This window comes from Salvia hispanica, chromosome 6 (genome assembly GCF_029641045.1).
Source record: "Salvia hispanica isolate PSC_SH4W2 chromosome 6, Shi_PSC_v1, whole genome shotgun sequence".
NCBI classification, from domain to species: Eukaryota; Viridiplantae; Streptophyta; class Magnoliopsida; order Lamiales; family Lamiaceae; genus Salvia; species Salvia hispanica.
The window spans coordinates 29,603,402-29,627,938 of NC_142697.1; the positions used below are offsets into that span (position 1 = coordinate 29,603,402).

The following is a 24,537-nucleotide window of genomic DNA, read 5'->3' on the forward strand; positions in this document are numbered from 1 at the left end:
TTAAAAAAGAAAAAACTTCATTGTAGTATTGACTAGGAAATCCGAACTCCTAAATCTATTGCTAACTCCAGCTGAGTATCTGAATCTCTACCTCTTCACAGATGACCCTCCATCTTCTAACTCAAACATTTCATCAAACACCAGCCGCGCAACCCCCATCTCCGACATCATGGACATCACGCCGATTCTCTCCAACAGAATGCAGAAAATCTGGAACGCGGTGGAGCTCCGCCTCCTGGTCCTCCTCAGCCTCTTCTTCCAATTCGTCCTCATCTTCACCGGAAACAGACGAAAATACACCCGAAACAAATTGGTTTCCCCAACCCTCTGGTTCTGCTACCTCGCCGCCGACTCCATCGCCACCCTCGCCCTCGGCGTCCTCTCCCAAGCCGAGGGCGATTCGGAGAAGAACTCCGTCGACGCAAAGCACACAATCACCGTGTTCTGGGCGCCTTTCCTCCTGATGCACCTCGGCGGGCCCGACACCATCACCGCCTACGCCCTGGCCGACAACGAGCTCTGGTCTCGCCACCTTCTCAGCCTCGTCAGCCAAGTCGGCGTCTCCGTCTACGTCTACGTCCGCTCTTTCACGCGCGTGTCGTTGAATTTCCTCTGGCTCGTCATCTTCTTCGCCGGAGTTGTCAAGTACGGCGAAAGGAGTCTGGTTCTCTACAACGCCAGTAAAAACCGGTAATCACATCTCCTCTAAATTTCTCCATTTTAATCGTATTTTTAAAGAGATTTCGTAATTAAATTCGAATATGAGATCTAGCATACCAGAATTTGGGATTTTGCTTTTTTTTTTTTTTTTTCCTACTATTTCCCTCTCAATATTTATGAATTGACTAAATATTTTTCTTATTATTCTAAAAATCAATCCCGGAGTTATATTTATTTGAATGTCACAAATTATTGAAAGGTTAGCGAATTGAGACTAATATGATCAAATGTACCAGGTACCGTGACTCGCTGATTTCTCGGCCGGATCCGGGGCCCAACTACGCGAAATTTGTGGACGAGGCGACTTCTAGAGAGGAAGAGGGATACAGAGTCGAACTTGGGAATTTAGTCCCCGGCGTCCCGTCATCCACTCATGAGGCTCATGAAGACGTCGATTGCGACGTCTTGGCGAAGGCCAATGAATTTTTCGGAACATTCAAGAAGCTCTTCGCGGACTTGATTCTGAGCTTCCAAGACCGCGAAGAGAGCGTTTCTTACTTCACGAATTTGAGTAGTAAACAAGCCTTCGACATAGTTGAGATTGAGCTTGGGTTGGTGTACGACTTGTTCTATACTAAGTCGCCTCTGGTCTTCTCGAAGAGAGGCTGCTTTCTCCGCGTATTCAGCTGCTCGTCCACCATTGCTACATTCGTCATCTTCCTCTTCCTCAAAAACAGTTACCCAAAAACAGAGGTGATCATCACTTTTGTCTTGCTGGTGGGTGCTATTTTTCTGGAGATGTATGCCATTCTGGTGCTTTTTTGTTTCGGACAAAATGATGATTTTGTCGGGATCAGACCTGACAACAAGGCCGGAAGGGAAACTACCCGGATTCATATCACTGCTCTACCGCTTTCGTTTGGTTCCGGCAAGAGAGAGATGGTCGAATTTGGTGGGACAATACAACATTATTAGCCATTGCATCAAATATACGCCAAAGCGCGCTACTAAACTCCACTGGTATCCTGAGAAGATCGACCGTTGTATTGCTTACATCAAGTACCAGATTTTGAACATCCGTCAATTTCTCGATGTGATCTTTCGTTTTAAGAGCATGTCCGTTGAACCCGACTTAAAAGAACAGATCTTTAAAATGATCAAAGAAAGAGCTACGAGAGATGGACGCATAAAGGTGGACAGTTATTGGTCCAACGATACTTTGAAAGCTGCGAAATGTTTCGACAAGGACGATGAGATAGAGTTCGATCAACGTATTCTCATATGGCACATAGCTACAGATATATGTAGTCAAACCGCAGAAAGAGTCAGTAAAGACTGCATCTTGTTATCTAATTACATGCTGCATTTGCTGATCGCGTCCCCATTCATGCTCCCCAGTGGGATAGGACAGATCCGTTTCCAAGACACGTGTGCTGAAACCATTGAATTCTTCGATAATCAGAGGGGATTAAGTGTGGCTGATGCTTGTAAGATGTTATCTGCAAAGAAGGTTAAGTTCAGACCGTCTGACGTGAAAGGAGACAGAAGCAAATCACTCCTTTTCGATGCTTGTCGACTTGCTGGCTATCTGAAGAGGGGGGACAACACATGGGAAATAGTAACTCAAGCTTGGATTGATATGTTACTGTTTGCAGCGGCGCAATGTAGTTGGAGTGATCATGCTGATAGGCTGAGCCAAGGAGGTGAGCTCCTCACTCATGTATGGCTTTTGATGGCACATTTTGGAATGACAGATCAATTCCAGATTTCAAAGGGCTACATCAGAGCCAAACTAGAGTTGAAGTAGATGGATCAACATGATGTCTTGATTGCAAATAAATGGTGTTGTTGTATCTTCAAACCATAGGGTTTTATTGTACTTGCTAGACGAGGTAGGTGACAATTTTGAATTTTCTATATTGTTTATGATGCATTTGATGTGAATGAAAAAAATTTATGTTTGAAGCAACTTGTATTTCAATTTCATTTTCTTGTGAAGCAGAGTATTAGTCCTTCCAAAACCAGAGGAGTTTCATGACCCCTCTTCTTTTACAAGAAAACTTGGAGAAAAAGATTTAGCAAAGCATTAATGTGCTGACAATTCGATCACACTACAAAATTGGAAGTACATGCAGTAACTTAATATTCAGCACTATGCTAAATTTGATAAATAAAGACTATTTGTATTAATTCATAGGCTGGTTCGAACCTCTTAAGTTGACTCGGGAAAGAACCAACAAAGAAAACCCAAGAGAGAACTTATAAACTTCACTCGATAGTCGATACATTACTTAATAAAAAAAGACTCGATAAAAGATGCGTAAATAAATCATATCATGAAGATAAACATGATCATGACCTTGTCATAATAATCGTGGAACTTGGCTGGCCGAGCTCCAATATGTCTCGGCCTTGAGGTCACTATGGGTTCATGTCGTGGCTTGGGTCACGCTGGATTTGACTTGGTGGCCTTGTTGCTGTTGTTGGGCTTAGGGCCACACTAGGTATGTTCCCTACATCAGATATGTCAAGGCATTTCTCTAGAGATGATGGAACTTTCTGGAGGTTCACACAGTTTTTAAGCACAAGATGCTTAAGACTAGGAAGACAATCAGGTGAGGCTTCCCAGGAGACTAAATCCGTGGTGTCGATCAGCAAGAAGCTTAGACGACCAAAACCATCAGCACGTGTACTAGTCAAGGACTCTCCAGTGAATGCATTGTTTATCAACTTAAGGGTCTTGAGGCAATAAATCATTCCCAATTTAGACATGCACTCCCATTTCAAGTGTGTACCTGAAAGTGTGAGACTCCCGAGAGTTCGTGGGATGCAGTTAAGATTCAACTGACAATCAACTGCGGATTCATTTATCAGCTTCAAGTTTTCAAGATGGTTCAGTTTTATCATGGATCTGGGTTCTGCAAGAGTGGCTAAGTGCCCTCGAATCCCCAATGTCTTTAGGTTAGGGGCCACTCGGAACACTTCCTTGTTGCAACATGAAGGTGCCAATCTAGTCAGTGTCCGAAGATATTTAGACACTTCACCTTCCCTTGGTACGGCTAAAACAATGGCTGCTTTTGTCACCAAATGCTGAAGCTTAAACATCCTCCATTTATTAGCTTTGAATAGAAGAGAAGACGCCCGAGTGTCCACCACCAAAGTTTCTAGGTAGCATAGCGTAGCTATGTTTTCGGGTATTTCGGAAATCTCATCACAAGATAGTGAGATGTACCTCAAATGGATAAGCTTGTTCAACTTTTTGGGAAATCTGGTGAAATTGACGTTGCTGCACTCCATAACCCTGAGCAACTTGAACCGTTTATGGATTCTTGAACTTTCAACTTTCTCTTCCTCGTTGAAACATAGAATAGAACGTACACTTGGTTCCATTGGTTTACGAGAAAGGAATTTGGAGATATCAGAGTCAATACAGAGACGACTATTTGGTGTGAGGGAAATTGGACGATCTTCTGTTATTTTGATGTGTTGGTAGAGATCTTTCTCATGAGCTCTATATTTGCAGAATGCGTGCATAAGCTTATGTAGACGGCATGTCTTAATCTGGCCGTCATGGTATCTTTTAACAACCATGACTAAGTTTATGTCTGCAAGGTACCGCAAACATCTATCTGCGGTTTCGCGCATATTCAAGATGAGTTCCTGGTCAGGCAGAAGTCCTTCTGCCATCCACAAACGAACCAATGTCTGAACACGGATCTCACGACCTTCGGGAAACACTCCCAAATAAAGGAAGCATTCTCGCAAAAAATGAGACAATCTATAGTAACTCAACTCTACGCGTTTAAGAACGCGTTGCTGAGCACCGTAGTCTGCAACATACATCGAGACATTCTCAGACACGGCCTCCCACCACTTCTCCGTGAGATTCTTGGCTGCTTCTGGAGAGGACGAGACCACTAGACTATTTCCAGCTGCTTCTACTGCAAGAGGCGATCCATCACACTCTCGAGCTATACGCTCCCCAGCAGACTTGAGCGTATCCGGGCACTTGCCAAGCTCACCAAAAACCTCCAACTGGAGTAGTTCCCAACTCTCCTCCTGGGTCAGGAAACGCAGCACGTGAGGCTTTGTGGAGACATAATTGTAGCAACTGGTTATCAAGACTTTGCCAGTTGCCGGAAACATGTGCATGACTCTCTCCCACCTTTCAGTATCCCATAAACCATCCAGAATTAGCAAATATTTGCTCTTCATGAGAGAGTCTTTAACTGTGGCCATCAACATCAACATATCGTCGGGTAGATAAGAGAGATCATTGGGAATCCCAATTGAGGAATCCATGCAGTTGCTGCAGGACGCTTGATCAGAAGTATCAGCTTTCCAGGAACCACTATTCTTGCATTGATTTAGAATGTCGAGAAACAGATCCTTATTCGGGCGGGAGGGAACAGCTCCGTCATCAACCCAAAGGAGGGTGGGGAACTCCTCACGGATTCTGTTGTCGTGGTAAATCTTGGAGGCCAGCGTTGTCTTGCCTATGCCATGCATGCCTGTGATAGCGATAACATCGAGTGTCTCCGATTCTTTCATAAGACAGCTGATTAAGGTGTCTGCCTCATCTTTGAAACCAACAAACTTCTTTGGTGGCGGCGGCGGCGGCGGCTCAACCTTTTTTTAACAATAAAAATGAGTAGTATATATCATTAATCATATCTTAAACACTAGTATTTATATTTTATCCTTATACACCCTCCCTTCCTCCAAATGGCGCATACTCGACTCAATTTCTCTACAATATTCACAAAAAAATGGCCATAATTTTATAAAAAAATTATAAATTGAATTATTAGTGAAATGTGAGTCTCACTTTTATATTCTATTTTATAATAAAATATGAGTGACATGAGTCAGTGGAATATGAACCCCCCTAATCAAATAGGAGTATAGTAAAAGTGCAATGAAATATTTATTGGCGGACTGATCAAATAGAAAAAATGAGACTTTAATGATGAACGGAGGTAGTACAATAAAGTGAATTCGTCTACAATTCACAAAATACAACACCTAATTTTTATTAAAATTGTTGCCACACTTAGGTGACACTATTTAAAAGTATGGTGGAGTGGTGTCTAAAATTAGGCCATTCGTTTTTCTTAACCAGCAGAGCAAACCACTGAACTACTAAAAGAATTAGAGATGGGTTTCTTGAAACAAATTTAAGTATGCATACTGTAGTAATATTATTGATAGTATTAGTACGTAGTAGTAACATTTTTATAGGGTAGTAAGCGGATAATTTGGGCTGTCTTTGGGTTAAAATGGATTGTCTTCACTTGGGCTTCCATAATTAAATGGGTTGGACTTCCATAAAAGTTATACTTATTTTGTTGACTTATTAGGCTAATTAGCTTAAATTAGGCTTGGTCACCAAATCAATTTTCACGTTTGTGTCATTTCTTTTAACTAAGCATTATACTCCACTACTTAATACGGAGTATGTAAAAAAATAATAAATTATTGCGGGATTAATGTGTAGTTTAGATGAAAAAAATAGATAAGAATGAAAATGTATAAAAAGTAACGAGTGAATTGCAAATTTAATACATGTATAATGTATAGATACGGTACTTCATGAAAATAGAATGCACCAAAATCTCCCTGAACTAATGTTTTAGTTGAGTTAGGATACTTTTTCACTTTTTGAGACTATTTATTTCCTGTTTTGCCTATATTACCCTCAAGAATAAGCGAGAAAAATAAGAAAAGAAAGAAACGAAAATAAATAGAAATGACCAAATTTGTATTTGAGGCTCAAAAGAGGGGAGGAAAAAAAAAAAGGAAATAAATATCTCTCAAAATTGAAAAGGTATGAATTAAAATATTTGTCAAGAGATCTCTGAAGCAATATATTTTTATGAATTATCGCAAATATGCTTTCTAAATTCATCACAAATCAATTTTGCAGTTCACTCAAAAGTAAATGAAAATGGAAGTAGTAGTAATATGTAATCACTCTTATTGGCAAAGATGTAACCGTTACGCATAGAGTTGTTATTGTCAAAAAAACAATGACAAAATAATTACAATCAGATACGAAAGGAAATAAAGAAATTAAGCAAAGTGAAATTAAATTTGATCTTACCTTAGTCGTTTCCTTAGATTTTGTTTGTTGGGTTCCCAGATCTTTGTATGCTTCGATCCTGTTAGTGATGGGATCTAACTTTCGAGTTTTAATGGAGTGGAGCGACCACTCTAGTGCCTCATCAAGCTGATTAATCAGTAGTAGCCGGAAGCATATATTCTTGGCCAGGGCGGCCACTCTTAGAGACAATGAAGATTCAATGGCGTCTGAAACGTCATAATCCACCTCTTTCAGCTGCCTCTCCAAATCCATTTCTCTCAACTGCTCCACCTGCCCGGAGACGTCGGCAAGATATGCCTTTACTTTTTTGATTTCATCTATCAGCTTCTCGAGCTTGTTTGACACCCCAGTCCCATATCTCATGTATACACCAAATAGGTTTGGTGTCATCCATTCTACCAAATTACTAATTACGGCGTCTTTCATGTTGGATTAGATTAGATTAGATGAGAGAGGTGAGAAGATGGATGTATATCTAACTATATGCGCTGAGTATTGAGATTTGAGAGAAGAGGAAGAACATGCATAGTGGTCTAAACTTTTTTGGCACTACTTTTTCTTTTGGAAGTCGTACTCTCTGTTTTAAATTCTTTCTCAACGTCCATTTATTTTAATTTTTTTTTGTTCATTTTATAAAATTAGTTTAATTTTTCACTAACTATTGTACTACAAATGTGATTCCTACTGTCCATTGACACCAGTGTTTTAAAAATCGGTTTGGACCAGCCGATCGGACCGGTTCGGCCACGAACCGGTGATCTCTCCGGTCCGATTCACCATATAAAACCAGTGGAGTATTGAACTGTTTTGGACCGGGTGAACCGGCCGGTTGGACCAGAAACCGGGAACCGGTCGAACCGGTTACCAAATTTTTTTATTTTTAAAAATCAATTAAAAATCAATTTAAAAAAGTTTTACATTATACTTTCATTTCATATTAACCCATACTTGTATTGGGCCTATGAATTTATAAAAATTAGCTTAAAAAATCATTTGTGTCTTTCTTTATAGAAGTATTCCACAAGATTGTTCTTTCATTTTTCAATGTGGGATGAAAAACTTGTTTTTATAGTCATCTTTTACAATCTTTTGTCTTTACTTTTTTAATGTGGGATGTAGTTTGTTTTGTTGATATGTACTTCATATTATATCAACTATCAACTATATACTAATTGTATATATATAACTAAAAGCTATATACATATTTTATATCATAACGTGAAAATTAATACATAGTATAATAAACATATGAATATGTATTTTTACATTACTAGTATTACTCGTTAAGAATTGGTATATATATGCTTTATCTATACTTATATATCTATATATTATTTGAAATTAAATTATATATTACATTCATGCTTGTTTATTTACATGTTTTGACACCAAGTGTTTTATAATAAATATGTATTTAATTATATACTCATATATATATAAATGCTACAGTAAAACGGTTCGATCGGTTGGACCAGTTGAACCGTGAACCAGTAGCCTCGCTGGTTCACTCGCCGGTCCGGTTTTTAAAACATTGATTGACACTATGTTATTTATTTTCTCTTTTTTTTTCTTTCATTTCATCGACTTCGCATTAAAGTTAGTGCCTTCTCTAATTTTTATTTTCTAGGGACAAGAAAGTATAATTTTTATTTGCTGGAAAGGAGACTCGATTGCTCTCATAAAATAAAATAAATCCCAAAAAAAGGAAACAAATAAAACAAGGAAATAAATACTAATTGTCTCAATAGGGAGAAAGCGAATTAACGAGACACGAAGTCTCAAAGCGGACCAGTGGCTGCGTACGCCAATAGTAAATGGAGTTAAGAAAAAGGGGGTACATTTTGCTATTTAGTCAAGTGGGATCACCTAAATGATAATGCTAAGGACCAAATTGATAAAACTGTCATTTGTTAGGGACCACATTTGGCCTTTACTCTTGCATAAAAGAAGAAAATGCAAAGGATAGAAAAAATGATCATTTACACATTCAGAAGTGTAAATAGAACATTTGCAGTTTGCTATTATGACACGGGCATGTTGCAATTCTAACTGCAAAGCATAAAACAAAGAACGAAGCAAATCAAGAATCCGAACTAACTTACATCTCCCATGTAAACAATAAACATCTCCTTTCTCTAAAACAAAACTTTTCTAAACATTTAAATACAAAGTTAACTTATCTGAGAAATTTCTACACTTTTCAACGCAAAGTTAACTTAATCTGAGAAATGCTGTTCTTGTCTTTTTCCTCAAATAAAATTTCTTAATCTTCCTTCCAGAGTCTTCCTTTAATTCTCGCTCATTCAAACCAGGTTAGCTACAATTCAGTCACGTAATGGATACATACCTTACAAAATCGCAAGAAAAAAAAAAACGAACGATAAGTTTGCAGCACCAATAGAGCTATTTTTAACATAAAAAATGAGATCCTCAGTTCATTTGCACTCGTGACCGAAGGAAGTTTCTTAAATTCCATAAAATACTCACCAATTCCGATACAAAACTTGGTGATGATCATGTTTGTTTGGTGGATTTATTTTATTATTGGTATTTATAGAGATTATAGCTATGGATTTAAATTGGATATATAAATTTTCTATTAGTAACGGTGCTAAAGGTTTCAAATTAAACGCTAATTGGCTATTGAATATCCAAAATTGAATCGATGACCAATTAGTAATAAAATGGCTGCCTAAATTACCGCTCAATTAACACACATTTAATTAGTGGAATAAAATGGCTGTCTAAATTAACACTCATTTAATTAGTGAAAAACTGTTTTAAATTTAACGCTAATTATATTGGACATGGAGTCTTCTAAAAATGGAGCTACACAATCTTAGAAGCAACTAATGGCAAGAGATCAACATCTAAAAGTTTGCAAGAATAAACGGCTCAAATAAAGTTTACCTAAATGGTCAACAAATTTAATGTCCACAAAATATTGCATTTACATCCAATATTCCCTAAAACTCGTCTTTAGTATATTGATTTGCATGTAATAGCCGTTCAAAAGTAATTAGTTTATTCAATAAATATTCAAATTGAATTTTCAACTTATAAATATTTGAGAACAAAACTTATAAATATTTTAGATATAGATTTTATAGTGTAAGACCCAGGTTCGAATCTCCTAGGTGTACATTTTGCTATTTAGTCTTTTATTTCTGCTTTCATTGGTTAACTGTTTTGTTTTTATTACTATTATTAGTCTGAATTTTTGTTTGCATATATTAACTGTTTAACTTCTATTACGGATTATTGAATTTAAGCATTTACTATTATTAATAATATCTATCTAATGTACAATTAAACATAGAGTATAATTTATTAGTTGATTTTTTCATTTGTTTTTTACACTATAAAAGCATGTATAGTTGAATATAATCTTTATTATTTATAGTTTTCAATTATGTCCATATTTGAAATTATATAAATTATATGATGCATTTTCTTCTATTTTAAACATTAAAAACTATTTTAAACATAGATCCATATTATTAAAATACTGAGTCGTTCATCGCACGGGTGTAGTACTAGTGTAATAGAAAGTGGGTTGAAAAAGTTAGTGGCTTATGGATCCTACTTTTATATATTAGTTTTATAATAAAATGTGAGTGAGAATGAATTAGTGGAATATGGGGTCCACTACCAAAAATGGTAAAAGTAAAAGGTGACAAATTTTTAGGGACGGACGGAAATGGAAATAAGTGACAAATTTTAAGGGCCGGAGGGAGTAAATTGTTTTTTTTTAATGCAAGGAACAAAGACTCAAGACACGGTTATTTACATAATACTTTCAAAATTTTTTATTTGAAATATGTATCATTTGCTAGGTTATAATTTATTTCTTATTGTCTTGTCCCATTGCATTACGAATTCTCTGCAAACGAAGAATTTTTCTCGGTATGGTTATTATTCTTTACCTATAGTAGTATATTTATATAATATTATTTTGTTTCGGTAATGTTAGTTCATATTTAAGTTTTTCGTAGTGTTCGATTGTTTTATTTTTTGTTAGTTTCTTTTAATTTTTCCGTCCATGCTATAATAGTTCTTTTTTTACAAATATAGAAATTGCACAAACTTCTGACTATCTATATTATTTTGAAGCTACAACTTTACACATTTGTCGCCAACTTCGTCATTCCATAGTTTTCATGCAAAGGAAACACCTAAACCAACGAAATGATGAAAGGAAGCAAAGAGGACGAAGATCATAAACTATCACATTTGTTTTCGCGCACGCATAAATCATTAGTTTGGAGATTATGGAGGAAAATAAGGTTGGGTAAGAGTCAGCGGGATATTGGAATTTGTGTTTTATTTTATTTTATTTTTTATTTTGCTATTCTTATTATTGTACAATTAAGGTTGTTCACATATAAGCTTTTTCATTCTTACGAACTATTGTTTTATTTTCTAATGTTTATATGTGTGTGTTTTTAAAATTTGTACGTCATTTTATCTTTTTATGATGATATCATTGTCCTCATTATACTTTTTAGTTGTGTATTAAATATTTTATACCAATTTAATATTGATATTACTCCCTCCGTCCACGATTAAAAGTTCCATTTCTAAATGACACGGGTTTTAAGAAATGTTAAAAAAAGTGGGTGGAAGAAAGTTAGTGGAATAGGGGTCCCACTTGTATATATTAATTTTAAATGATATGTGAGTGGAATGAGTTAGTGGAATGTGGGGTCTCTTTACCATTTATGGTAATTATGAACCGGGACTCTTATTCGTGGACGGACAAAAATGGAAAAACGGGACTCTTATTCGTGGACGGAGGGAGTATTTTAGTATTGAAGTGTGTATGTTGTAACGATGATATTTTTCTTCGCTGTAGAGACCTATAAGAACTTACCTAATGGAAAATGCCAAAATAGGCGTCCTAATGGAAAATGGAGAGTGACTTAGTCACTCTCCATTTTCCATTAGGACGCCTATTTTGGCATTTTCATGTTACCATAAATAATTAGTAGGTTTCACATTCCACTAAGTTATTTTACTCATATTCTATTATAAAATTAATATATATAGATGTGACCATTTTTCGCTAACTTATTTAACCTATTTCTCTTAAATTTCATAAAACATAGTAGTAAAATCAAATCAAATAAGACTCTTATTAGGGAGTACATTACATACCTCTAAAAGCAAAATATCCTTTGAATTTTACCAAATAAAACTCTTATTACTAGGGAGTACATTACATGCCTCTGGAAGCAAAATATCGTTTGAATCTTTTTCTTCCTTTTTTACCCTCTTCCTTGACAGGGCTTAAACGTTGTCTTTCATGTAGTCAAGCCTATAGTCTATAACATAAAAAAAAATATTATTAATATTATTGTATGAAAGAGTTCAAATTACTCATTAATGAATATGGTTCAATTTGTAATACTACATGCACGAAATCAATTCATAGTAGTTCCTTTTTAAAACTACTACATAATACTACTCCATAAGCTAGGTGGCTTTGGATATATGAACGAGCACATGACTGAAGATATAGAACATGTAACGTGTCAGTTAAATATTAACATATGAACATTTATTATGTGCCAAAATAATAATTAGTCAACTTTCTTGTGTTATGTTTAAACTTAACAACCTTTATTAATTCGAGTTTAGGCAATAAATAAAGTGATGTGGATCTTCGTGGGTTGTTTCTTTTCACATTGGCCATGCCCCTAAACAAAAAAGTCAAAAACAATGCTACAATTTTCATTAAGTTTATTTTATGTAAACCTTCAAGTTTTTGCATAATTTCTGAGCTTTTAAGAAACTGGCATTTCAGGTAACATTTATGGCACGAGAAAAAAGTTTTTTGATGGGATATAAGAGTTGAAAGACATGTATTATTAATATTTTAAAAATCAACATTTTTTATGAACTTGGCCCAACACTAGTGCAGGCTGGCTTTTGAATATTCGAAAGCTATGACATGAACGAAAATTTAGGTATGCAACTTGTCAATTAATTAATACTCCCTCCACACGAATAGGAGTCTCATTTCTATTTGACACCGATTTTAAGAAATGTTAACAAAAATGGGTGGAAGAAAGTTAGTGGAATAGAGGTCTCCCCTTGTATATATTAGTTTAAAATGATATGTGAGTGGAATGAGTTAGTGGAATGTGAGGTCTCTTTACCATTTATGGTCATTATAAAACGGGACTCATGTTCGTAGACGGACCAAAATAGAAAAACGGGACTCCTATTCGTGGACGGATGGAGTACTAATAACAAACGAACCTTTCTTCTAACCATATACTCCACTTTATTGAGTGATATTTTACTGTAACAACATAACTACGATTATTTTAATACAATAATACGGGAGTTGTTTTCCTTTCGCATCGTTCTAAACAACCACACTACAAAATTTTGGGATAAATACAAAATGTTTCACCAATGTTTCAAATTAGTACAAAAAGTTTCAAATTAGTACAAAAAGTTTTAAGGTAGTATATACTTCCCCCGTTCCATAGTAATAGAGTAATTTTGCTACTTTGGTATGTTCCACATTAATAGGGTCATTTCTTTTTTTAGTAAAAGTCAACACATTTTTCCTTATAAACTTTACTCGCTCTTACTTTATTCTCTCTTCATCTCTCTACCTTTTTTATTTTCCACTTTATTCTCATTTAACTTAACTCACCTAACACAATTTTTCTTAATCTCTGTGCCAAAATAAACGCCTCCATTACTATGGAACGGAGGGAGTATCATACAAAAAGTTTGATTAGTGTTTCAAATTAGTACATTCGGTCAAATAACACTGACACTGTTAACTTTTTCTTATTTTTCATCATTATTTTGTATGCATTGTGTAATTACCCCTAAAATTTTCAGTAAAACATGCATTTTTACGACATTTGTATTGCATATTTTATACTCCCTCCGTTCCATAGTAATAGAGTCATTTTGTCATTTTGGTACATTCCATAGTAATAGAGTCATTTCTCTTTTTAGTAAAAGTCAACACATTTTTCCACACCTACTTTACTCTCTCTTACTTTTTTTCTCTTTTCATCTCTCTATCTTTTTCATTTTCCACTTTATTCTCTTTTTACTTAACTCACCTAATACAATTTTTCTTAATCTTCGTGCCGAAAAGAAACGCCTCCATTACTATTGGACGGTGGGAGTACCATTTTGAGTATCTTTGTCTGTGTCTAATTGCATAATTTCTCTCAAAGCCGACGCTAGTACATGAATAAATAAAAGAATTAATGTAAAAGTTCCGATTTTGAGAAACTCAATTTTTATATGAGTAGTGATTTAGAGACATAATGTCTCTAAGCCATAATACCCTTATGTCACTTTTCCATAATCTTATTTAAATATATACTAATATACCCTTATTTTAGATAAAAGGAAAATAACTACTATTTATTAATAAAGGAAAGCTAATCAAATTAACTATCTATAACTAATTATATGGTAAGTACTATTAATTAAGATTCACATTTTTTAGTCAAAATTTTAACCAATTCTCAACTATTTTCGCTACTTGATGAGTATTTATATATAATTATTTTATTATTAAATAATTCTTAAAATTCTAAACAACTAAATTTAATTTATAAAAATAGAAAGTAAATTATAATTATAATAGTCATTGTCATCTAATTATATTATTATCAAATAACTATAAAATTTGTAAGTTATAAAAAATACTTGATGTCTAATATTAAATAAATTAAAATGATATTAAATAGTAATATTTAAATTTTATGTTATATAAATGATTATATATATTTAGTGTTATCATTCAACAAAAAATAGTCATTCAAATCAAATTATTTTATTAGTCGTAAATAATCATTTAAACCATAAGTTATGGAAATAACTACATGTATTTGCACTCAATTTCCTTGTATTATCATTCAACGAAATAATAAATTTGCATTCAAATTTCTTAGTGTTATCATTTAAAAGCTAGTATTAAATTTTTAAGTTGTATAAATAGCTAATGTATATATCAAGATATATGTTACTACTGTTTTCCAAAATAAAGAAGAAGATTAGATTCCATAATTTTAGGAATTGTTTAAAATAAAAATAATTGATGAGACTTCTATTCAAGTTTTAATTCCTTTTAGTGTATCAACTACTAATTGATGTTAAAATTTAAGAATATAAACAATCACACGTTTTAAAAAATTTAAAAATAAGTGATTGATTGATTTAGTTGTGGAATTTAGGTAAAAAATTAATAATTTAAAGTAATTAAAAGTTTGGAATGCACAAGAATTAAAATTAAAATTATGAAAATTTTTAAATCAAAACCGTTAACTCAACTAATATTAGTACTATCATATATATCAAAATTTAGTTGTTTGCATGATATAGTGAACCGAGCGAAGATTTATAATATTTTATACTAGAAAAAAGAGAATATAACTCAAATAGTAAATATATGAGTTAAGAACATGTGATTATTTTCTTATAGATGTTCGATTATAGCATTCTAAATATTAAGAATCAAATAAATTAAATTTTGAACGTAAAGAATTAAAATCATATCCAAAAACTCAATTAGTATGATTATTATATACTATGTATCAAATTTTAATTTATTGCATAATATAGTAAATGATCTTATAACTCTAATAATTTATAAAGAAAAAGAGAAAACATTAACTCTATATTTTTAGAATATTAAATAGATGAATTAAGAATATGTGATTTTTTTTATTAAGTATGTGTTATTTTTATTGAAACGGTACAATTCAAAATAGTATACCCAAGTAGTATTAACATATGTAGTAGTGAATTGATTTAAGAACTCTAATGTTTTATTAAGAAAAACAGAAAATATAATTCACATGTCTTTAACATATTAAAGAGATGAGTTCAGAACGTGTAAACATTTTTTGATTAAGACTCGAATTTAATGTTCCAAATTTTAAGAATATAAAGAAAATAAAAAATTAATATTAATATTACTAATTTTTTTAAAAATCAAAATATTAAACTCAATTAGTATTAATACATTATATATCAAATTTTAATGCATGCCATGTTACCGTGAATTGAGCTAAAAGCTTTAATACTCCTTATAAAGAATCTTCTAAATAAAAAGGTTATAAAATTAAAATTTTCAATATTAAAAATTACAGTTTAATTATAAAATAATTATTTTTGGCCATAGTAAATCTAATTCTTTACTATTTATAAAATAAGATAACAAATTTTAATACTTTGTAGAGCTAATTATTTTATTAAATTATTTAAATTAAAATTTGTAAAAATTTATTTGATAAGAAATCTGTTATATGGTTCATTTTCTAATAAAATATAGTATTATTATTTCATAGGTAAATAAATCTACACTAAATATATAGATTCAATGAAATATAATATTTTATTATTTTAAATATGTGTCCTTAAATAAATGCAATAAGATATAAAAAAACTGCCATCATAAATATGAGGATTGCATGCTAATAAAATTGAAATCGCATAATTAGTGTCAATGTCCTTAAATAAGTATATTTAGTTAATACTTTAATATAAAGGGTAGAAAAGTAAATAAATATAACATGAATTTAAATAAAAATCTAAAATAATCTAAAATGATTATTTTAGCCTCAATATTGCATTATGGCTTGGAGACATTATGTTTCTAAAACATTTTCCTTTTTATATATACCTTAGTATTACTACAAGAAGCCCAACAGCCCAGGTTTATATGATGAGTATTAATTGTCATTAAATTATGAAGTCTCAGTCAATTCTAGTCTTCTCACCGCCTTTCAAATTTAAATGATCATTCTGATTAGTCTAGTTTTTCCCTAGCCAATTGAAGCTGAGCTCGAAGCTTGAAATGTTATCATGGACAAAATATCCGGTGATCAACGAATGCGTTCGAAGTCAAGAAAATAATAAATTTGGTAAAACCCCTCTTCACTATGCATTCTTTTAGAACCTCCGCAGTGTGGCCGTCCGCACCAGAGATTCCCTCCTAAAGAGCATCTTCAGTAGCAATAGGTCAGCCATAGGCTAGCCAGTACTCTCTCTCCCTGTCACATCATCAGCACTAAAATTCCACCTGCTACATCAACAGACCAGCCACAGGCTACCCACAATAAAAATAATTCAAAAACAACTACATTTACGGAATTAAATTTACGATAAATTACGCAATTAAATTTACGAGACATATACGGAAAAATTCATTCATTTCATTTTTAAAAAAGTACATTCATTTAAAAAAAAATCATAATAAAGAAAAAAACTATCGTCGTGCTGCCCGTGCATCGGCATCAGATCCTGACAATCTTGGGGGTAGGGCTTCGAAGGTACTGATCACGGAATATGTCAATCACGCCCTGACAGAAATACATCAGACATTCCAGGGCTGTCGACTCACCGATGTGGAGGTACTCATCCCACATGTCTGTCGCGCCTCCGTAGGCCAACTGTCTGATTGCCGCCGTGCACTTTTGAATAGGGGTGTGGCCGGGTCTGCCAGCCGCATGGTGCCTGAAGCGGGAATAAAGATATCGACGCTTCAAAGCGTCAACGATACGCATAAACAACTCCCTGTGCATTCTAAAACGCCGCCTGAACATGTTTGCGGGAAACCGCGGGTCCGGAGCGAAGTAGTTGTCATATAGCGGCTGATGTGCAGCTACGTGATCCCGATCAATCACTGCTCGTCGGTGGACAACGGGTGGAGGGAGAGGTACCGCCTGCTGTTCGACCCTTCGCATGTACCGCTCTATCTCGCGGTTCATGTAGACCTTCATAGCCTCGTTCATCCGCCGTTCGTACTCCTCAGCATCCCCACCACTACCACCACTGCTACCACCTGCGTTACTCATCGCTCGATATTGCTCTTGTACAGAAATTTAGAGAGAGAGAAAACTCGTTAAAACAAGTGGTGTAAATGAAAATGAAACTAAAATCGCGTATATATAGTTTTTCAAAAAAAATCAAAAAAAAAATGAAAAATGGGCGCTGGCCAATCAGCACGCCACAATGGCGGCCAGCGCATCGGCGTGCGCTCGCCGGTTTCTTCGCCGAAATGCGGCTGGCCGTTTCCAATAATTTGGCTAGCGACGCGAATCGGCTAGCCGGTGGCCTAGCCGCTATTGGAGATGCTCTACTATATTGATAAAATCTAGACCTAATTAAACTCAAAATAAGTAGTATATCCGTTGTCAGATTGTTGAATATTCTGCACATGGCAAAGTCAGTGGGTTAGGTAATAGACATAGTAGTAGTAATACCTAACACAAATATGGAAATCATTATTTTTTGCAAAATAAACAACTTTTCTGCTTTGTCTGAAGCTAACAACCATGACTCCATGATTGATACTTCCTTCGTCCCAGAAAGATTGTCTCATTTTTCTATTTTCGTCCGTCCCACAAAGTTTGTCTCATTTCACTTTTACCATTTTTGGTAGTGGACCTCATATTCCACCAACTCATTCCTACTCACATTTTATTATAAAACTAATACTCCATCTGTACCATTAGAAATGAAACGTTTTCCCTTTTAGTTTGTCCCATTAAAAATGAAACGTTTCTAAAAATGAAAACAATACTCTCTCTACTTTTTCTTCTCTCTTACTTTACTCTCTCTTCATTAACACACAAAACAATACTACCTAAAATCCTGTGCCGAAAAGCAAATGTTGCATATTTAATGGGACGGAGGGAGTACTTTAAAAGTAGGACTCACATCCCACCAACTTTTTCAACTCACTTTTCATTACATTTCTTAAAATCCGTGCCGGATCAAAATGAGACTATCTTAATGGGACGGAGGGAGTACTGCATAACAAACACAATTTAAAATTTTCAGTAACTATAATCTGCACAATTTTAATTTAATGATGATTAATTTCAATGAGTTAGCCGTGAAGTTGATGATATATACAGTTCGTTTAGAATTGAAATAAAAACAATTAAAAAAATGTAGACAAAACAATTAAACGTCAAAGTCAAAATTCGGCAAATTTTTTAACTTACAATAATTTCAAATTTAATTCCATAAAATTGCACTTACAATTCAATTCCGATTCCTTAATGGCAAGCATACCCCAACAATATTTTTCCATATAGTAGCACATTAAAAATATTTAGCCTAGTTTGATGGGTTATATTGGCAAAACTAGCACCAGTGAAAGTTATAAGTGAAGCAACACCCTCTTCCCGTGTCATGTTAATAGAGTTTGTATTCCCATTTAAAGTCATTGGATTCTTCTTTCAGTTGGCCCAACATCGCTAAGGGGAATGGGACATTTGCAATGCGTCCCCCCCATTACATGGCTATACATATGTGTTGTGGTGGCTGATGCAAATAAACAGAAAAACGTATGAAAATGACTAAACTGGTAATAAATAATTCAAACTTATTGAGAGAACTTCGGAGTATAAAAACTCAATATCAAATTATTATTCAAAGTCTATCTTTTAAGATCAACAATGAAACTTTTATATAGGCAAAGAGAAATCTTAAACTTATAGAAAGAAAATAACTAAAAAGATAATAAGCAAAAATAGCTATAGGGAAAATAAGCAAAAAGAAAAACTTAATTTGTAGAAAGAAAAACAATTAATATTTTTCCATCTACTAATTTTACTAACCGAGAAATAAATAAAACTCAAAATATATTTTTCTTAGCCTCCAAGTCTTGTCTTCTACTGCATAAGGTGCCCTTAGCTTGATAATTATTTGTTCACCTTGATATTATACTCTTGTTCCTCAATTCCTTTTAGATTATCCCATTAAAAATTAAATGTTTATTAAAATGAAAACAATATCATCTCTACTTTTACCTCTCTTCGTTAACTAGGAAAACAATAAACAAATATTTCTTATTTATTGGTATTCTTCAAAAAAAAAAATGTCACTCAATATTACAAATGTGAAACAAACTCCCCTCACATTGCAGGTCAAGATTGAGAGAAAACCGACCGAAAAAGGTAACTACTCAGCAATGGCGGAAGCAGCGGTGAGTTTCTTAATTGAAAATTTGAAGTATGTTATTGTAAGCTATGCAGAGAAGCTGACCAAAGGAGATGAAGTAGTGAGGTGGATTGAGTACGAATTTGAGACGCTTATACCTCATTTGGAAAGGTTTGAAGCTATAGCCATAAGCGATGAGTTGCCTGGAAAAATTAGAGATATAATCCGCAGAGCGGAAGACCTGGCTGGGACACACACAAAATTGAAGATACGGATGGGTGCCGCCACCTTCAACAAGGCAATCTATCAGGTCAACCTCTTCACAACCTCCATCAAGCTGCATGGCGTCAAAGAAGAGATCTCCGATTGCAGAAGAAAGTTGTTAGACAAGTTTGAAAAGTTGCGTGATGACGAAGAAAACTCCGATTGCAGAAGTGAGTTGTTAGAAAAGTCTGAAAAATTACAATTGCGTGATCCTCCACCTCCAGTGGAAACGCAAACCGTCCCTTCTTACTTGAGGCGTCATGCATTCTATCTTCTTCTATTTCCTCCAAACCAACAAGTTCCTGCTAGGAGATTGATTGTCTTGTGGGTTGCTGAAGGCCTTGTTCATCCCAACAAACACGATGACAAATCCGCTGAGCAAATCGCCCGAGGTTATCTCAACGAGCTAATGAATGTAGGCCTGGTCGAAGAAAAGCGCAGGGGAAAATTGACGTGCTCAATCGATCCCAAGAGAAGGGATAAGCTAATGGAGGAAGCTCATAAAGACGGGTTTCTCGAGGCCAAGGAGGGTGACGACGTACATCGCCTGGTAGATCATAATGGCGCCTCCGATGGCCGTAAAGCCTTTGTTAAAATACAACGGAAATCCACTTCTTCTATGTCAATAAAGAATTACCGGTATGCCATCTCCTTCTTGTCATTCAATACTCAAGAAGGGAGCAAACCGGGAGAGGACATAGGCGATTTCCTCCAGAAATGCATCTCCGCTGGCTGCTTTCTCTCGCTGCGCGTGCTCGATCTCGAGTGCGTATTCCGGCCAAAGCTTCCGGAAACTCTTGGCAGACTCATAGCCATGAAGTATCTTGGGCTGAGGTGGACTTACCTCGAACAACTCCCAAATTCCGTTGAAAAATTGTTCAACCTCCAAGTGCTGGATGTCAAGCACACCTACATAAGTGTTCTACCAAGATCCATATGGCGTATGCAGTTTCTGACGCATTTGTATCTCAGCGAGGCTTACCGCACCAGGTTCCCTCACCCGCCCTCAAAGGTCACTCTCACCGCCCTTGAGACGCTTTGGGGCGCCTTCGTAGACGAGGAAACCCCTATCCAAGGAGCGTTAGATACTCTATTCAACATCCGCAAACTGGGACTGTCTTGCAGGTCTACAACATCCAAACAATCAGAAGCTGGCGTGAAGATGTTAGAACAATTGAAGGCTATCAACAAATGGATCTCGAACCTCGAGTTTCTTGAGTCTCTAAGGCTCAAATCACGGGATGAGGATAACATAGCTGTGGATCTGCATTTAACTTCCTTGAAGGAGAATCGCAGACTTTCCATGGTTTATCTGCTAGGGAAATTGGAAAGCATCCTCCTCTGCAGACTCCCTGCTAGTCTCACAAATGTCACGTTGTCGGGATCCGACCTACAATTGGACCCGCTGGAGTTTCTGGGGAGGCTTCCAAATCTCACAATTCTTCGTCTCTTAGGTCATTCCGTGCAGTCGAGTCAGATGTATTGCTCCAAGAGATCTTTCCCTCGGCTTAAACTTCTTTGGATTTGGAAGCTGGAGAAGCTCAAGGATTTCCATGTAGAGGAAGGATCACTGCCCTGTTTGGAAGAACTGGAGATCAGAGAGTGTCAAAACTTGGAAGCTCTTCCTAGTCAACTGGGGTCAAGTCAGATGTATTGCTCCAACAGAGCTTTCCCTCAGCTTAAAATTCTTCGGATTTCGAAGCTGCAGAAACTCAAAAATTTCGGATTACTGCCCTGGTTAGAAGAACTGGAGATCAGAGAGTGCCAAAACTTGGAAGCTCTTCCTAGTCCAAAGAGGTCGAGTCAGATGTATTGCTCCGAGAGACCTTTCCCTTACCTCAAAGTTCTTCGGATTATGAAGCTGGAGAAACTCAAGGATCTCCATGTAGAGGATGGATCACTGCCCTGTTTGGAAGAACTGGAGATCAGAGACTGTCCAAACATCGAAGCTCTTCCTGGTCCACAGAGGTCGAGTCAGATGTATTGCTCCGAGAGTGCTTTCTCTCACCTCAAAGTTCTTCGGATTATGGAGCTGGAGAAACTCAGGGATTTACATGTAGATGATGGATCACTGCCCTGTTTGGAAGAACTGGAGATCAGAGACTGTCCAAACATCGAAGCTCTTTCTGGTCCACTGGGGTCGAGTCAGATGTACTTTTCCAAGAGAGCTTTGCGTTACCTTAAAGCTCTTCGGATTTCGAAGCTGGAGAAACTCAAGGATTTCCATGTAGAGAATGGATCACTGCCCTGTTTGGAAGAACTGGAGATCAGAGACTGTCCAAACTTGGAAGCTCTTCTCGGTCCACTTGGGTCGAGTCAGATGTATTGCTCCGAGGGAGCTTTGCGTTACCTTAAAGTTCTTCGGATTTCAAAGCTAGAGAAACTAAAGAATTTCCTAGTAGAGGAAGGAGCACTGCCTTATTTGAAAGAACTAGAGATCAGAGACTGTCAAAACATGGAAGCTCTTCCTCGTCCACTGCTACATATCCGGAAACTCAAGATCAAACTTACGAATATGCCACAGAAGATCGGGAAGGAAGCAAGGAGCCTAAATCCGAATGTTAATATAATCGAGCAGAAACTCGCACTTGAATAAGATTATTTTCTCAGGTATGCACCAATTTGCATCTTTACGATTACGCTGCATCCTTCATTAATTTCAATTTTGACATTTTTAGATGATCTAATCGTTCAATACTCAATCTTATTTTCTGTGTTTATGTGATTATTTCATATTGAAGTTATTAGCCCGTCATGCAGGATTCATGGGAAGGAGACGATTGTGGATTCAAATACGATAAAAGGCTACGATTCTTCATTGTGGCATTCAATCAAACATGTTCGAATGATTTCGCTTGTTTTTTTCTTCTTCCCTTTTTTTCTCTTGTTTAATTTGTTTGCTAGTTGTGAACTACTATTGAATAATCATGCTGACACGACCTCAACACAAAGATGAGGAAGAACCATGTACGACGTCTGAACAGCCGAGCTCGAGCTCAAGCCCGGTGACCAAGCCCAGGCGGTCGCCGCCTCTTCGCGCCCCAAACAGAAGATGTCTTGATACAAAGATTATAGGAGTAGTTCCAAGTAATAAGTATTTCTGTATTTAATCTTTTATTTTGTATCTTTTTGAACAAAGTATGTTAGATTGAAATTTATTTAAACCTTCTCGGATTTTCTTTCTTGATTCTTTCCCGGATCGTATCAAGAGAGTCGAATCAAGCATGGTCCGGGGTCTATAAATAATAGAACCCCTTAGAGGTCGATTATTGACAAATAAATAATTTTATTATCTCATTCATATAGCTCTGAACCATATCACCTCAACTAGAGCAACTTTGTCATCATACTAGTTTCAATTTCAATCATTGTGGAACAACTGAAAAAAATTACTAAAAGTTATATGATTTTATATCTCGGTTTCAAAATTTATTGGATTGCCCATAAATCAATAAAAGGTTAGTATGATATAAATGGCAATTATCCCTAAAACTAATGCCCTTTCGTCCCACTTAAAGCGGAACTTTTTCTTTTTGGCATTAGCTTTTATGTTTTATAGTTTATAAGTGAAGAAAAATCATACTAATAAATTAGAAGAAAGTTGTGTTTTCATTTTAATAAGAAACATGTAAATTTAAATTATATGTCTGGAAAAGAAAAATAAACGAGTTACTTGAAATGAGAAAGAAGAAATAATCTATAAAAGTGGAACACACACTTCAGTTACATTTTTTATCCAATATACTTCATATGTAAAACCCGCGTTTAAGTAAAATGAGACTTTATTAGACCATGGACGCAGGAATTATAATCGAACTATTTTGGAGATGATAATTAAATATGCTAAATATATGCATATGTTTAGTTCAACAATACAGGCTGGCATTGGATCCAACAAGGTTCAACAATAAAATTTGAACCAACCAATAATTGAACTTTCTCACATAATACAAAACAATCCGTAAGCAATTATTGGTTTGGTTCAAATTTCATTGTCAAACGCTCGAAGTCAAATTAAAGTAGTTATTTTAAATATAAAATATGTAATGCGTCAGTTAATTAATAATAATGAACATTTGCATTATTTTAAACTTAACAACCTAGAGTCCTTACTGTTTGCAGTTTTATGCGATAAATAAACTCAAAAGGATCTACACATTATTTTCCTTTCACATGGTTCCTAACAAACACAATACATCAATTTTCAGTAAGTTTATTTTATGTTAACATTTTAACGAAATTAGTTTTTGCATAATTTTTTATTTTTCAAGAAACTGCCCTTTCGGAATACAATTTAATTTATTCGAACACTAAAATCTGTTATAAAGTAAGTTGAGTGATAACTTCATATGTGATCAAAGTTAATTAAGTTTAATTAGCGTACGTGTAATAAATCTTCAATTAATTAAGATTCACTAATCGAACAATATGAAATTTGATTATAATTTATTATCTGGTTTAGATTGTGGCCGTCTGCACCAAAGATTCCCTCTTAAATCGGACTTCCACTTGGGTCTACTCTGATACCTTATAGAAATGGATGACTCGTCATCTTAAAAGACCACTCAATA

At 35.1% G+C, this 24,537-nt stretch overlaps 2 protein-coding genes and 1 pseudogene across 3 annotated transcripts; 2 read left to right on the forward strand and 1 right to left on the reverse strand.

The window, feature by feature from the left end:
• The first annotated feature begins 53 nt into the window (after positions 1–53).
• Positions 54–2,607, forward strand: LOC125208040 (uncharacterized; annotated as a pseudogene). The gene is made up of 2 exons (XR_016132610.1): positions 54–690; positions 957–2,607. The product of XR_016132610.1 is annotated as an uncharacterized LOC125208040 (transcript).
• A 254-nt stretch (positions 2,608–2,861) lies between these two features.
• Positions 2,862–7,288, reverse strand: LOC125205066 (putative late blight resistance protein homolog R1A-10). The gene is made up of 2 exons (XM_048103870.2): positions 6,764–7,288; positions 2,862–5,289 (listed from the first exon to the last, which is right to left on the reverse strand). Exons 1-2 carry the CDS (start codon positions 7,187–7,189, stop codon positions 3,082–3,084), a joined length of 2,634 nt encoding a protein of 877 aa, XP_047959827.1. The 5' UTR covers positions 7,190–7,288; the 3' UTR covers positions 2,862–3,081.
• A 12,374-nt stretch (positions 7,289–19,662) lies between these two features.
• Positions 19,663–23,189, forward strand: LOC125204186 (putative disease resistance protein RF45). Its single transcript, XM_048102757.2, has 2 exons — positions 19,663–22,576; positions 22,727–23,189. The coding sequence occupies exon 1, from the start codon at positions 19,734–19,736 to the stop codon at positions 22,560–22,562; it is 2,829 nt and encodes a 942-aa protein (XP_047958714.2). The 5' UTR covers positions 19,663–19,733; the 3' UTR covers positions 22,563–22,576; positions 22,727–23,189.
• The last annotated feature ends 1,348 nt before the right edge of the window (positions 23,190–24,537 follow it).